This window comes from Vidua macroura, chromosome 7 (assembly GCF_024509145.1).
Source record: "Vidua macroura isolate BioBank_ID:100142 chromosome 7, ASM2450914v1, whole genome shotgun sequence".
In the NCBI taxonomy this organism is placed as follows: domain Eukaryota; kingdom Metazoa; phylum Chordata; class Aves; order Passeriformes; family Viduidae; genus Vidua; species Vidua macroura.
The window spans coordinates 7,596,697-7,613,025 of record NC_071577.1 but is presented as its reverse complement, the minus strand read 5'-3'; the positions used below and the strand labels follow the sequence as shown (position 1 = coordinate 7,613,025).

The 16,329-nt window shown below is 35.9% G+C and overlaps 1 protein-coding gene across 2 annotated transcripts in view; it reads left to right on the top strand.

Annotated features, from left to right (window-relative positions):
* Nucleotides 1-16,329, top strand: part of NCKAP1 (NCK associated protein 1) — a 59,106-nt gene that overhangs the window by 35,787 nt on the left and 6,990 nt on the right. For both annotated transcript variants that reach the window (XM_053982441.1, XM_053982440.1), the window contains exons 20-28: nt 2-133; nt 2,501-2,719; nt 3,064-3,194; nt 3,598-3,695; nt 7,961-8,054; nt 8,668-8,750; nt 9,206-9,286; nt 12,990-13,083; nt 14,631-14,747. In XM_053982441.1, the coding sequence (XP_053838416.1) occupies nt 2-133; nt 2,501-2,719; nt 3,064-3,194; nt 3,598-3,695; nt 7,961-8,054; nt 8,668-8,750; nt 9,206-9,286; nt 12,990-13,083; nt 14,631-14,747 (1,049 nt within the window). The remainder of the gene's footprint in view (nt 1; nt 134-2,500; nt 2,720-3,063; nt 3,195-3,597; nt 3,696-7,960; nt 8,055-8,667; nt 8,751-9,205; nt 9,287-12,989; nt 13,084-14,630; nt 14,748-16,329) is intronic.

The window sequence follows — 16,329 nt, the reverse complement described above, 5'->3', positions numbered from 1 at the left end:
GCCTGGACAAACTGCATACTGCACTTTCTGAGCTCTGCTTCTCAATCAATTACGTACCAAACATGGTGGTTTGGGAACACACGTTTACCCCAAGAGAATATTTGACATCTCACCTGGAAATCCGCTTTACCAAGTAAGGAATATTGTAGAGTTAGATACACAAGATAAGCCTTTGCTAGTTTGTGTTAGAAATACTGTGTACTTACTACATTAAACTAGGTTTTAAAAGTGGAACTGTGAGTAGAATCCCAACTAAATGACTATTAAGTTACTTGTTCAGACATACACAATAGTCAATTTCTGTTTTAAAATAAAATATGTTGAAATCCATGTAATCCATTTAACAGCCAGATCCAGCACTCCCAATCCTGTGTATTTTGTAGGAGCTGATGATGGCTGTTTTTCGGCATGTATTAAGACATGTATTCCCACCATTCTTTTGCACAGTGCTGGAGTGTTTTCAAGTATTTGAGTCCACTGCCTTGCTGAAAGGAAGTCTAAAAATCAGAAGTCGAGATCTGACAAAGCCAACTGAGAACATGTGCAGTTACTTTTTTTTTTTTTTTTTTTTTAAATAAAGTGCTGCTGTTTGATATTCCTGTCTGTTCCTACCTTGAACTTACCATACATCTTTACAGAAATAGGCAAATGGCAACTTCTGGAGAGGACTTCATATTAAGCCAGACAGCCATCCTACTATTTTATATAAAAGACTACTGGTTATATATTTCAAGCAGGGTATAAGACTTAATCAGTTTAATCATTAAGACCTAATATTAGGTCACTGAGCATTCCATCAGTAAGATAAGGTGGCATAAAAATGAAGATAACTGCGTGACATTTTAAGAAGTCAGCTCTTTAGGTTTATAAACTTAGACCAATAAACTTGGTCACTTGTGCTTATTATTTTAATTTGGGGGAGCTTGTTGTTGGGGCTGAAGCAACAGGCACATTACTTTCAGAGACTGCTTTCCATTTTTCTGCTTCATGAAAGAAATGAAACTTGTTAGCTGAGCAGAATAGATATTCAATTTATAATTATTTTTCATACCTTCAAGTGGCATTTCTTTCAGAAGCTTGCAGTGTTCCTTAAAAGACAATGGTAGTATCTCACTGTTAGGCTTTCTTTACTGTTTCAAGCTCCTCTGTGTCACATGTGCTTGGACTGGAGGTTATTATTATGCCACTTAATCTTGTTATGGTATCAATTTTGAATTTATTTTAAAATAAGACATAGCCTCAGAAGGTTGTGCCTTATTTTGTTCAAGCTATGTCTTTTTGTTCAGGCTATGTCTTATTTTTGTTCAAGCAATAACAAAAAAGTTACTCTAAATAATATGGTGTTCTCCTCCAGGATAACTCATCCCATTCACCTGTGCAGAAAGTCATGATCTACCGATTTCTATTTTTTTTATTCCTGTTCTGTCTTTGAAAAATACATATTACTTAAAAACCTAGCTCTTAAAAGTCTGAGACCATTATAAACTTAAAATAAACACTACAACAAGTATTTGTTTAGTAAGAATGCTTTTAAGGATCCCCTGACACAGTTTGTTTGAGGACCTGGTTCCAGTGACATACTGGGTAAGGTCCATGTCCATGTATGTTGAAATGGAATATACAGTCCTTAGTACAGTTCTGCTCTAGCTTGAAAGCTGGCCTGTGAACATCTGTTATTAGAAGCCTGGTTTTATTTATAGTGAGAATTTGAACAAATTAAAGTATGTCCTGCAATTTCTTGGCTCCTTGATTAAAGATAGAAATCATGGTGTTAGCTGAAGGGAGATGTATTTTTCATAGTAGGATTTATTGGATATTAATTTATATTAATAGTATATATTGGATATAGTTTCCAATTCATACTATACTGTAGCTATGTTCTTTTCAAAAAGATATTTCAAACTATAACAGCAGCTTTGATCAAATAATATCTTGTGTTAATATGCTTTGAACACGTCAATACATGATTGCTCTTGCATTTCCCAGAAGTTCTGCATTTTAAAAGAGTTCAACAAAAATAATTTATTTGCTGAAGTAGTTACTACATAAGCCCTGCACAGTGTGGGTTGCTCATATATATTTGGGGGGGAAAAAGCTTTATTTAAAAAGTGCTTGGTGAGTATTCTTAGTCTCATGAAATTTTTACTGGAACCACAGTCTTTGGAATCCAAAATGGTTTTTAAAAGTACTGGTGTACTATGTGCATTGATCAGAGCTTTATATTTGTGGATTTGAGAAATATTCAAGTCAAATGATTATCTTCCATGCTTGAAAGTGCTTCAGACCAGGTTGGATGGAGCTCTTGATCAACCTAACCTAGTGGAAGGTATCCCTGACCATGGCAGGAGGGGTCAAACTAGCTGGTCTTTAAGGTCCCTTCTAACCCAGGCCATTCTAGCATTCTATGAAAGTCTGTGGATGTAAAATCATCTTTATAGCTGCATCTTTGTTCAGTTTTACTAAGAAATGAATTTGCTTCCTATCCTTTTGTTTCTAAAAGGTCAATTGTTGGAATGACAATGTATAATCAAGCAACACAAGAGATTGCAAAGCCTTCAGAGCTGTTGACCAGTGTAAGAGCCTATATGACAGTCCTGCAGTCAATAGAAAATTATGTACAGATCGACATTACACGAGTGTTTAACAATGTTCTGCTTCAGCAAACCCAGCATTTAGATAGTCATGGTGAGCCAACCATTACCAGTCTGTACACAAATTGGTAAGTATTATATGAATGCTTGTTACAAATTTTTTAGAGATTTTTTTTTTGTTGCTGTTGTTTAATGAAAAATCTGGAATTGGAGTAGTGGAATTATTTTAAATTTTCTTAAGTTTCCAACATCACATATTTACTTCTCTCTGTACCTGTTAAAAGCAGCTTGAAATTTGCCTGTTGGCAAACTTTTTATACATTTTATAGGGATGAGACATAGAGTAAAATGCAGGCATCAGTTGAACTATGAAAATAAAGCTTTGGTGTATGAGCTTTGCTGTCCCTTCTCACATAGCTGTACTTCATGAAGATGTGCCTTTTCATCTAAAACATTTCCCCTTTCTGATCAGGTATTTGGAAACTTTGCTACGGCAAGTCAGCAATGGTCACATAGCCTATTTCCCAGCTATGAAGGCATTTGTGAATTTGCCTACAGAAAATGAATTGACATTTAATGCTGAGGAATACTCTGATATATCAGGTAAACTTTGATACTTCTACTCAATATTTGTGAAGGACAGTTATTGTATTGCTTGAGTTATTGGAATAACAGCAACTCGCAGAGCAGCTGAGCAGAGCAGCTCTTAGCGTTAACAATTGTTAGCCTTCAGTAGTATTTTAAGTACTTTTTATTCATGCTGCCTCTTGTCTCACTTTTCCTATTTTTGGTCAAAATAGCATTGCATTTAAGCTAAAGAGATGGGTATATTATGTGTTGGTGACTACTGCTTCAGTTTACTACCATACAAATTCTTGCCTTTAAAATCATACTTTGGGGTACAATATTTTTGCACTTAAAATACAATGCTAAATACCTGATGGGCTGCAAATAAATGAAGATGGAATATTGGAAGTATAAGAGTTTCTTTTTTTTTTTTCCTCAGAAATGAGAGCCCTTTCTGAACTTTTGGGACCATATGGCATGAAGTTCTTAAGTGAAAGTCTGATGTGGCACATCTCTTCACAAGTTGCTGAGCTTAAGGTAACCTGGGAAACTGGTGGTTGGGAAGGCAGTAGTTTTCTGGTTAAGCTTCCTTTAGGATATTTAATACCTGTGTTTCTGCTTGCCATCTTTTTAAAATGACTTCATCAAACAAACTGATAAAGGTGTGAGTTTTACTCTTTTGTAGTAAGTTTGCACAGGTAGTATGTGTGCATCCCACATTCTTCAACAGTTGAATGTGCAGGAATTTATGCAGACTGTTCATTTCTGTTAGCTACCCTAAGTTAGAAGTCAACTTTCTTTTATGATCAATGGGAAGAGAAACGTTTTTCAAGATCTTCAGGTGTTTGTGAAGCCCTTACCCAAGACTGTTGACTCTCCAAATGTTGCAGGAAAATCTCAAATCTGTCTTAGTAGTCTATAAGGGCTTATTTCTTAAAGATGTCTGTATGCATCTATTATTTAGTTTACATCGGTGAAAGACTTCAGGTCTTTTTTTTCTTTGTTAGTTTTCCTCATTTTTACATGTGTCTTTCCCTCTGGCTCAACAGTAACTATTTATTATAAATGTCTGTGTTCTGATAAGTAAACCTCGCATCTACTGCACTACAAACAAATAATAAAGTTGATGCAGTGAAAAAAATTGGAAATAAGGGCATGTCAAGGAAGTTCATTTCATGTATATTCAAAACAGCAAACAGTGACAGGGGAACCACTTGGTACCTGTGTAACTCCTTCTGGAAAGTAGTTTTAATAAATGTAATAAAATATATGCTACTTGCTCTGGATAGTCATACTTTTAAAATGTCACTAATTGGCTTAGATATATTCTGTTATGACTTGTTCTTTTAGTGTAATTTCCAGATGTAATTCCAAGTTGTTATTACATCTCATAATTTTCAGTTTATTTAACCACTGATTAAACTAAGGATTTTTTTGTAACTATTCATATATGCTGTATTTCTGGAAAAAGTACATTAATACCTAAGAGATATAAGGAACTTCCTTTCTTTCTTCAATAACAATTTATTATTATCATACCAGACCTTCGGAAATGTGTGGTTCTAATATATCCTGTGTTACACTTTCAAGGATCTTGTTTTCTTTGTAAACACCTTAATTGCAGTGCTACTGAATGAAAGGCTGAGATAGATGATAAAAAGGTTTGAAGCCTTTTATTCACTGTCACAGCTTAAGAAGAGGGGCTGCTTATGCATTCCAAGCTGGCCTAAGGGCATGCAGCACCCCTGACCTGAGTGCCCAGCCTGCCAAGTTAATTGATTCCTTATGCCCATCCCTTATTCCAATTTTTGAGTTAGAGCATGAGGCTTTCCAGGTGAGAATGGTGTGGTTTAACTCTTCACTATGCCCAAAGTGACATCTGTCACCTTTTAAGTGAAGCACAAAGGTCTTTGGCAAGTGTTTCTTGCTGTGCTATTTGTTCACCTACTGGGGAGTCATTATATTTCCTCAAAATCAGCACAATTTATGTTGTAGATGTGTGTATCTTTTTAAAAGCAGCTTTGAATAGTGTCTGAAATCTGTTGTTTTCTGATACTGCTGAGGGTGAGCAGACCATGATGTAGATCCATATGTGCATGACAACATTTTTGGAGGAAAAAACAAAGTAATAAAATGTTCATCTCTTTGGCTGAGACAGTTGGCTTAGCAAGAGAGCCCTGAGAAGCATCTGTGTTTGGGGGAAGAAAGCAACAAGAGGAGAGAGTGGGAATTTATTACAAGTAGGGTTCAACATGCTTGCTTTGCTTCCTGCAAAGTGGGACCAGGTGTCAGTTTTATATCTGAAGTTTAAGATCTAAAGATATAAAGAAGGGGAAGATTGCCTCATTTAAGCCACTATTTTAACTATATTCCAGCCTTCTTCTTTCAAATCTTAAATTAATATGCTGGTTATTCTTTGTGAAGCTGAAAACTTGACTGAGTGCATGGGCTATTGCCTTCAGTCTTGCATTCTGGAGAGCTTTGAGGGATTTAAATTAAAATGCCAAGTTCTGATACATTGGGTGGTTTAAAATTGCCCATTTGATTTCAGCACAAAGCAGTCCTGCTTTGGCTTTCAGCATAGAAGTATGTCATACCCATGCACACGTCCACTTCACTCGTAGTAATTGCAGTTTGGGTTGGAAGTGTTACCTATAATCAAAAGAGAAAAAACCCTTGCAACAGTGTTAAAACAGTAAAGTAAAAAGCAGAGCTTTATTGGAAGTGTCCCAGTGGTGATGGGCTCAGCACTGGATTTCTACAGTTTGATAAGGTTAATTAATTAGGATATCTCACAGTAGGAGATTCAGTTGCCCCAGTAACCCATCTTTGGGTCAGCCCCTTGGAGCTGGTCCAAGGACTTCTTTGCCCTTCTTGTTATGAGAAGAAGTCATAACTTCTTTTTATGACTTCTCAGATTCTGATTGGAAAACCAAAAATGTCATTCTTGCCCTCTTCCTGACAATAAGTCTAAACAGTATTTTCAGGAATGTATTATATGGTTAGCTTATTGTCCTAAAATCTAGGGGAAAAGGATAGGAAAAATACTGGATCTACAACCATGCATTAGCAATCTCCAAAGCTACATATGTATGAAAAATATATAAAAAGCTTAGGCATCAGAAAGGAAGGGACCTTTAAGATTCTTGGTTAGTGGGTGCTGCATTTTCTATAGCTTATTTCTTTCCCTGCTTTTCAGTGAAAATAAGAAAGTAGGGAGAGTGGGTGGGTTATGGATAGACTCGAGCTTGTGGGAGTAGCATGATCATGATCCAGTGCAGTTGTTGGACAGATCTGCTTTGCACAGGCTGCTTACTACGAAGTGGGAGTAAACACAGACCACCATTTATTTCATAGCAGCATTATAGATTGTGTTGTTTTTATTCTCCTCCTATGGTCACAGGAGCATTTACTCTATAATTTAATCTGCCTGCTTGCCAGATGCTGTGTTTTGCCCTGTTCTCAGTGTGGGTTGAAGTGAAGTAAAATAAAACTATTAAAGCAGCTAGCAAAACTATCAAAGGTTAGATCTTTGTGGATCCTTAGTGGTAGGTTCCTGTAGGTATGCCTCTTAGATTTTATGAAATATTGAATTGTGTTCTAAACTTAGTGGCCTACATGTTTGGTGAATATTAATTTTTTCTGCTGCCTCCTCTGGAAATTAAGATGGATTGGAGTGCACCTACTTGGAAAATAAAGCTATTAATAATCACTTTGGAAGACCATCTCCAATTGAGAATGTCTTTGTTTCTCCCTCTATCCTTCAGTTCTTTTTTACGTTGATTTCATTTAGTATACAAAACATTAGTTGAAGTCTTCTTTAAACAGAAGGAAAACCACTTCAGTGTTCAGAAGAACACAAGAGATCTGCATTTTCTTAGCTGTTGATTGTCCTCTACATAAAGATAATCACTTTCCCCTTTCTGAAATAGGTTCTTAGCATTGAGACTGCAAAAATATTTTTATAAGAATAAACTACCTATTTTTTTTAAGAGAGTTTAAAAATACATCTTGGCACAGCCTAAGTTCCTCAGCTAGCAGGAAATTTGGATCTGACATTTTAGAGATGTGATTATGCAATCTCTAATTTAAATTTTAATCTGATAAACATTTGGAGAATGATTTCAGGAAAGTTATTACATGTACTCTAATCTTACAAGTTGTGTATATTGGAGCTGTTAAAAATTAGATACAGACACCTTTTCTTTTCTTTGGCCAAACTGAAATGAAAACTACTGCACTTGAGTTTAACTGTTTCAGACTAAGGTGTGGGGACCTGGAGGTATGTCTTTGCCTTTTCATATTATAGTGGAAGAAAATTCCAAGTAAACTGCACCAAGGCTTAACAGTCTGACTTCCACTCTTGATTCCATTTTTCAGGTTTACCAACATTAAATTTCAGCATAATTAGTGAAAGCAGCAATCCAAAAGAATTGATTCCTTTATGTATTTATATTTTTATTGTAGTATGTATACTTTTCTTCTAAAAAGCTGAGTGGCATAAGGAGCTATTGTCTGATTTTTATGGAGTTAAATTCCTTTGCTTTAAGATGTGGTACACATTGCTCAATACAAAAATCATGTTCAAAGGGGTAGTTCATCCTCTGCTTTTTGATTTGCTTTTGTGTATGGTAGTGACTGATGATAATATTGATATTGTAGTCCTGTTAAGAACACAGTGGGTACATCTGTATTCCGTGGAGTTAGTTGCTTTTCTGCCAAGTTGGAATGTCCTAAATCAGGCATTTATGCAGTTAACATGTTGAAATCTATAGCTGACATGAATCCTTGCTTCTTTATAGAAACTTGTGGTGGAGAACGTTGAAGTTCTAACACAAATGAGGACCAGCTTTGACAAGCCAGACCAGATGGCAGCACTCTTTAAAAGATTATCATGTGAGTATCTAACAAGATCCTACTGAAGATACAGAGTTATTTTTTATATTTGTCTTTGTAAAGAAAATGGGAAAAATTAATTTCGCTTAATATCCATAAGCAGCAAGATGTACATGAGCTCATATAAACTGATGGATCATTTTGAACTTTTCCAGCCTTCTCATGTACAAAGTGAGATTTCAGTGTTATTCAGTGCAGAGGCACTATATTAGTAATGAGTTTTGAGCATCATTTCAGGGATGATAATACCTAGCTGTAGCAGCAGTAATATAGAAGCCTGGTACATAGCTTTAGAATGTGAAACAAAAAATAATTACAATAAAGAGACATCTTTGTCCTCAGAAAAGCACAGAACCAGTGCTAGAATCCAGGACTGTCCCTGTGTAGACTAGGTTTCATTTCAGGAAGTGGTAAATGTGATAGTCTTCTACTGAAAATCCCATTGTGGATTCAGCTACAAAAACCTGCTTTAGCACTGGTTATTTTGGCTCTTTTAAGGAATGGCTTTGTTTCAGTACCTTGTTGTTTTCAATATTTCGTTAAATATTTTGTTTCTCCTATTGAAGAATTGAGCTTGTAAACATCAACACTCTCTTCATTGTTCTCTTTTCAGCTGTTGACAGTGTTTTGAAGAGAATGACAATTATTGGTGTTATCTTGTCTTTTCGGTCATTGGCACAGGAAGCACTTAGAGATGTAAGAAAGAACTGAATATGTTCTGAATCATTTTCATTGTATTTAACTTAATGGAATGATAGGATGTTTGAAGCTTAACTGTTCAGGAATGCTGCCTCTTAAAAGGTTGATGACATGTGGGTAAAATGGCAATACTCAGTTGTAACTGAGCTTTGAATTGCAACTTGGGGTTGAGGGAATCTTTTTTGAGTACTGTTCAGAGAGCCATTACATTAAAACATCAAATTTAGTTTAGATCGTGTTTTCTGTGTTTACTCATTTTAAAGGCTTTTATTTCTCTTCTTTATTGCAAACATTGATTAGGCTTTAATGTCTGAAATCTACAAACAAATACAAATGCGTAAAATAAAATCCATTAAAAAAGAAAATAAGCTCAGTAAAATAATGGTAGTGTCTAACAGATAATTAACATGGCAAGCAATTTTTCTCATTTTCTACGTATTTGTGTCTCTTAGGTCTTATCCTACCACATTCCTTTCCTTGTAAGTTCCATTGAGGACTTCAAAGATCACATTCCAAGAGAGACTGACATGAAGGTAATGTTTGACTGAAAAAGTTGTAGTGTAGTTTTGGAGTTTACTGAAAATATGCAAGCAACAAGACTTTCATGTTTAGTGTTGAACATCCAGACACAAAAACCACCCTTTTTCTTTTTTTTTCAAATTCCCCCCCCCCCCCCCCAAGAGCTTTGTAAGTGTGGATCTGCAGCCTCCTAATGTTCTGGGGAAAAAAATCACAACCAAGTGATAGAAGAAGCACAAGTCTCTATCTGCCTGTGATCACATTTGAGAACTTTGATAGACTTAAGAACAAGATTTATCAAGTGTTAAAACACGACAAGAGGAAGAATGCTGAGCTGCTTCACACTTGTGAGCAGTACAACTAGTAAAACAAAATATTTCAAAGACTCTGTGTATGTGGTTGGAGCTCTGTGCATGTAATAGTGACAAGTCTGGTTTTGACCTTAAATTGAAATTTTTTGTGAACCCCCTGTATGAAATGCTTGAGAAAAAAGGCAGTTTAAATAAGGTACATTTCTTCTGAATGAGAGTGTGTTTCCATCCAAAAACCCTTACTGGCACCTCACATGGCTTCTGGACATGTAAGCACAGTAGCTGAAGTCTAGCAGGGTTTTTAATTTCTTATTGCAGCCAGGAGTCTGTGAAAGATTTCAGCTGCTTAATGGTATTGCAGCAGTTTGATTTGCAGAGAATGTGCACTGGGATATACCATGTACATATTTTTAACTTTGCCAGAAACAACTTCTAGAAATCTGCTCTTGAGCAAAGTATGGTTTTTAAGGGCCAGAATATGTTGTTATCCCTGAACTTGAAATTCACATTTTGCTGTTAACTCTTGAGGAAAGTTACTAAATTCTGTGTATGAAAATTCATTAAATAACATTAACATCCTCCTCCTTTTAAAAGTTCAGAGTCCATCATTGTGAGCTTCATTATTTTAGAAGACACAGTTGAGCAGTTATATTCTGGCTCATTTTCAGTTAAAATTACTGAAATTTTACATGTATGCTATTTCATTCCAAAATATAATCACATGCTCTTTGAAACTTGCAATGTTGATAAACCAGCCATGAATGTCTGATGTCCCAGAAAACACTGAAATTCATACACAGAGAAATTCTGGGGAAATGCTATAGAAAATTAACTTCAAATGTACAAACTCATGATAAAAATTGTATCAAAATGATCCAAGCTGCCTTGGCACTTCTCAAAAAAAAGCCTTAAAATTCCCACCTGTAGTTGTGGAGAAAATCATTGATCACCAGAGCATCATGTTCAGTGCATGATTGAATTTGAGGAATCAGCATCCAGAAAAGATGGGAAGTTCACTGCTTTGCTTGATCTTTTCAGAAAATATCTTACACCCTCTGGTATCAAAGAAGTGCTGAAAAGTAAGGTGGGATAAAGGCTGCAACAGTAATCACTGAAGACAGTCTCTTACCATTAATGTTTTTAAGTTGATGATAACAGATCATTTGAAACAGTTTAGTGGATCTCCAAAGACATCACTGAATTCCTCAGTATCAGCAGATACAAGAAAGTGTAGTAATTGCTGCTTCTTTTCTGGAAATCAGCAGAGTCATTTACAATCACTGGAATCATTGCATGGGAAAAAAGCTATCTACTGCAAAATAAAACCCTGCTGAGGACTGCTGCCTGGCTCTTGCCACATAGCACATCTTGCCTTCTGCTCCACATCATATTTGGCTGTAGGCCTTCTCTGTCTCTGCTGTAGTTCTCCTGTGATTCTTGAATATACCTATTTTGTGTGTTGGTGTGTGATTTTTTGTTGTTGTTGTTGTTGTAAGTGTCTGAAATAAATTCTAACCACTGTGGATATACTCCACTGTGCTGGTGTAGACATGATAGCAGCCACACATGTCATGCTTTCTGGTGTGACATGATGCCACATAGACTTGTTGGAGAGTCCGTGGCTTGTCTGGATAATGTTGGAGGACTGTGCATGGAGAAGCCAGAGCTGGGTAATCTTGTCCATAGTTCCTGTTGGGAATACTGGAAACCCTTGACATGTACTCCCCCACAGCTCTGCCGGAGCTTTGTCTTGGAAACATCTTATTGGAGGAGCTAGGAATGTTCTGTGAGCCTGCTAACAATTAAACCCTGAGGACAATTAGCAGCTCACTGAGCTTTCTTCTGGCCCTGTCACACACAGCTCAGCAACTCTAGGTAACAAAGTCTTCTTTTGGGACAGTAGGGCAAACTTTTTTTTTTTTCTGAAAGGCATATTAAGAGACAGATCTTTACAGGGTTTTGTACAGTGGATTGGAAAAGTTGCCCTATTGGGCATATTTTAGGACATAATAACATACAAATTTCCTATATACTGAATTTATTCAACCAAAGTATAAATAGTTTTAAAGCTGTTGATGAAATTAATACTTGTTATGAAATGTTATCTTTATTTTGCTATTCCCAAAACATATGATTTGGGGTGACTGTCAAAATGGGGAACTCTTCTCCTTTGATTTGGATATTTTTAATATTAAATTCTTGAGCTGTCTATAGAAGCCTTCAGAAACATTTGTTGCACTGTTCATATAGTGACAGGACAAGGGGGAATGGCTTTAAGATAACAGAGAGTGGGTTAAGATTAGATATTAGGAAAAAATTCTTGACTGAGAGGATGGGAAGGCCCTGGCAAAGGTGGTCTGGAGAAGCTGTGCCTGCCCCATCTCTGTTCAAGGCCCAGTTGAGCAGGTCTTGGAGCAACCTGGGCTGGTGGAAGGTCCCTTCTAATGCTAGCCATTTTGGGATTCTGTGATTCTTTTGAGCCTGTTGGCTGTGAACCACGCCCTGTCCATATGCTCTATCATTTTTTTTCATGCAGGACTGTGCAAACAGCATTGTATGCTTTTCATACCAAAGCTTGCCCTCCTCAGGCTGGAGCACACAGGGATAGTCTGCACAATATTCACTACATGGAGCTGCTCAACTGTACATGAGAATTTATGGGAAAAGTGTAAAACTTCCCAAATTCTAGTGGCAGTAAGACATTGCTAGTGTTTCCTGTTTTCATTTGTATTTGGTGTAGACCTGCTTTTGCAGAGAGACATCTGAACTATGATTTCAGAAACTTAGTTGAAATAGTAAATGGAAAGAGAAAACAACAGTGTTGAAGGCTTGTTAATGGTAACAAAAGAGACATCCTGGGATGGATTGGAAAATGGAATACATTTCAAAAAGTTCTTAGTTCCTCCAAGTGCTGTGACCACTTAGACTCTGATTTTTGGTGCCTGGAGTCAATGAACACTGAATCTGTCTAACATTGGCATCTTTGAAGATTTCTCCATAATTCTATTTCACCAGATTGTGACTTTCGGTTTTGTTTAAAAATGCTGTATTTGTAGATGTTGGCTGATACTTTAGATCTGGTAGAGAAAATATGTCAGTTTCTCTTGAACATTAAAGAAAGATGTAGAAACAGCTAATTGGAAGTCAGGGTGTTGTTTTGGAGGTAATGTGGGAAAGTATATGAGTTTTGTTTGGCTTGACACAACAAAATTACCATCTGGTGCACAAAATACAGACACAGCTGCTCGGTGGAGGTTACAAACAAATAAAAACTACAGTCTCTGTCTAATATGTGCCAAATCTTGAAATTCCTTAGTGCCTCAAACTCATTTTAAGCATGACAGCAGAAACTGCTTCATCATCTTGACATGAAAGTATTCAGTGTTGTCTTTCTTCTGGTCCTCAGGTGGCAATGAATGTATATGAACTGTCATCAGCTGCTGGACTGCCTTGTGAGATTGATCCTGCTTTGGTAGTAGCACTGTCTTCCCAAAAATCAGGTAAGAAGTTCCAACTTCAAAAATATAAATGTTAAAAAGAGAAAAGAAGCGTTTAAAGTGCTAGGAGGAACCTCCATTGTATTCCTTCAATAAACTTCATAAATGGCATGAATTACTTGTGCCTGCTATTTATTGATGTTAGCTTGAGAATCTTTTCAAATATTCATGAATGGATGTGCTGACCTAGAAGAGGATATCAGGTAGATGTAGAAGGAATTTAATGGTGAACACTGCTGTAATTTAACAACAATGACAATAAGAGTGTCTCATGAACAACTTGATCAGTTCTGTTGCACAGATGTGTGACAAATCTGTCAGCTAAGTAAGCATTAGGAGCTGAATGCAGCTTGTGAATTTCACAAAATTTTATTGCCCGTGTGTCCTACAAGTGTTAACATGAAGTTTACAAGGGAAAACAGTAAAATAAACATGTTGGAGAATTAACATGTATCATGCTTCCTCTTGGTGTTTTAAGGCACTGCTTTCTAAGCTTTTCAGTTTTGTTTACTCTGGCATGTTCAAAGACATGAATTAAGACTCCTAAGTGCTTTTTGATGGTCTTCAGCTTTTTTTCCTATCTTGCTTACTGAGCATTTCATTACTTTTTTTGTCCCTGTATATTCTGGATAGTTGGTGTTAGAATGAGACCATGAATATTTTAAATGCTACCTAAGTTGTTTTTGCTTACTTCAGTTGTAGTTATTTTGAGAGGGGAAAATCCAATTCAATATTTGAATTTAAGTCCCAAGCACAATTTCTTTGTTCACTTAGAAAAAAAGCAACCCAAGGTGTATTTGTTCTATCTACATTGTATGTAGAAGTACATAGAGAAGTATATTTTTATTACTCTTTTGATACTCTTTGTTAAGTATCTGGTATCTAAAATGACATTTTAAATAGATTACTTTCATTGTGGTACAGCTATGAAATATTTAAGCTAGGTCAACAAAGAGAATTTCTATATATTCTCATAATGGTTTATGATCTTGTGTTTTGATTGTTACCTTTGGAGTTTGAAATATTTTGCTTTTATTCAGTTTTCATAAAGATAAATTCTGCATGTCAGTAATTGTTGACTTTTTAAAAACTAATCTTAGGCTAATGTGTGATGCTGCTGCCATTTTTGTAAGCACAAGGTTTTAGTGTGAATTGACATGAGTGCACCATCACCTTCTGTTCTTTTGCCAAAGGGAGATGCAAGAGAAGCTCTTCTCTTAGAGCAATAACTGGATTTATACCAGCATGAAAAGATCACTATTCTGCTCATCATATTAAAGACTTAGTAACTAAATTATGAGGAGTAATAGCATGGCAGTGGCTTCTTTTTGTTCTCCTACATAACAGACTGGACATTTTGCAGCTGTACTCTGTTCCTTTTGGCAAGACTGACATTAATATTCCTCTTTTCACAATACAAACATTGACTTTGTTGGATTTTGCTTTAAATTTCAGTTTGGTCAAACATTTTATGTTCTACTCTACCTGCAGCTGAAAGATATTTCAAGATTACTTCTTTAACTAAAGAACTTTATTATTTTTGTTTTTAGAAAACATTAGTCCAGAAGAAGAATATAAAATTGCTTGCCTTCTAATGGTCTTCGTGGCTGTCTCCTTGCCCACTTTGGCTAGCAATGTGATGTCTCAGTATAGCCCTGCCATCGAAGGTAATGTAGAGTCAGCTCAATATTTGCTGGGAATGCTGTCTTTACGATAGTTCTGGTAGTGTCTTGAATACATTCACCTTTAATATTTAATTATATTTTATAGTGAACAAATTTTAAAATCAGTTAGCCTTAATTCAGGCAAGTTCTTCTGAAAGTACTTTAAAAAGTATTTACTTGACTCTTGTCTGAGATGACTTTCTATGAAAAATTAGTTTGGTACTTGAAATTTTGAGAACAGTTCAGACACTGCAGGGGGCAATCTTGTCCTAATGTGGAATCATTCGAGCTCACATTCTGCATTAATGAATGTGACACTTACTATTTAATATAATATATTCTAGTAAGTATTAATGTTTTAGTAATCTTTACATTGGCCTTGGGCCAATCATCCAAGGTGTCCTTTCTATATTTAATATGCTGTTCATATTGCCAAGCATAAAGTTTGGGAAACTTGAAAGGTGTAAGTGGTGAACAGAATTATTTCCTACACAATAGTTTGACTTTCTCATTTAAAAAAAAAATTAACTTTGCCTCAACAAAATTCTTTGCATGTAATCCACAGTTTTCTTTCTCTTTTTAAATTGAAGACCAAGAGACAGTACTTTTCAAACACATGCAAAAGTCACCTTTTGGCTGTTCAAGCTATTTTCTTTGTAATGTGTAACATGACTCATGTTAAAGACCATATTTATACTGCTTCCATTCACTGGGATGCATGTTTTCTCTAATTAGTTTTTAAACTTGCATTATTTTTAATTTGCTCAAAATTGTAACTCACAAGATAAGTGTAAACTGGCTTTTGAACATTCCAAGTACCAGGAAAATACCAAAAATTTAAAAATCTTTCTGTATCACTTAATGTTGCATGCAAATCATGTTTTTTAGAGACCCAGGATTGTTGTTTTACATGGGATTAATCAGCCTTCTCTTCAGTTTTGAATTATTAGGGATCTGTTGACTGTAGTTTTATTTTAAAACGGATGGCATAGACTTCTCCAGTTGTGGAAAATGTTAGATAAATCTGATGTATGAGTAGAACTTAAATACTGATTTGAAAATTAAAGAATTTTTAAGTTAAATGTTTTTTCTGATGAATGGGGAGAACAATCTGTAACTGCAGAGTTGTTTCCTATTATTTGTGCTCTCCTAGTATTTCTGTTGCTCTTTGCAAACTTTATCCATGTCATGATACTTGAACAAAAATCTTGGAATATAGGTGAGAGCAGGGAATATCTAATATGATTGGTGAGGTGCATGGGTAGAAACTTCCTTGTTTGAAGACTGTCAGACTTACTCAATCCAAATGAACTTGTTTGTGTGTGTGTGTAAGATCACATCTCTTTAAAATTACCGATAGTTTTGTAAAAGAAATCCTCTGGAAGCACTTCCTGCTACCAGTTTCTCCTTCAAAGGATCTTACCAACTCTAGAGTCTCAAAACCTGTATGGCTTGCCAGGGGGGCAGTACTAAAAGTTTTACTGGTGTTTATATTTTCAATTTATTCCTCTGCAAATTAATTGCTAAGAATATGTCAGGCTAGCTGGAGGTTCTCCAGCAAGTTAAAGTTCAGGCAGGTTTACCT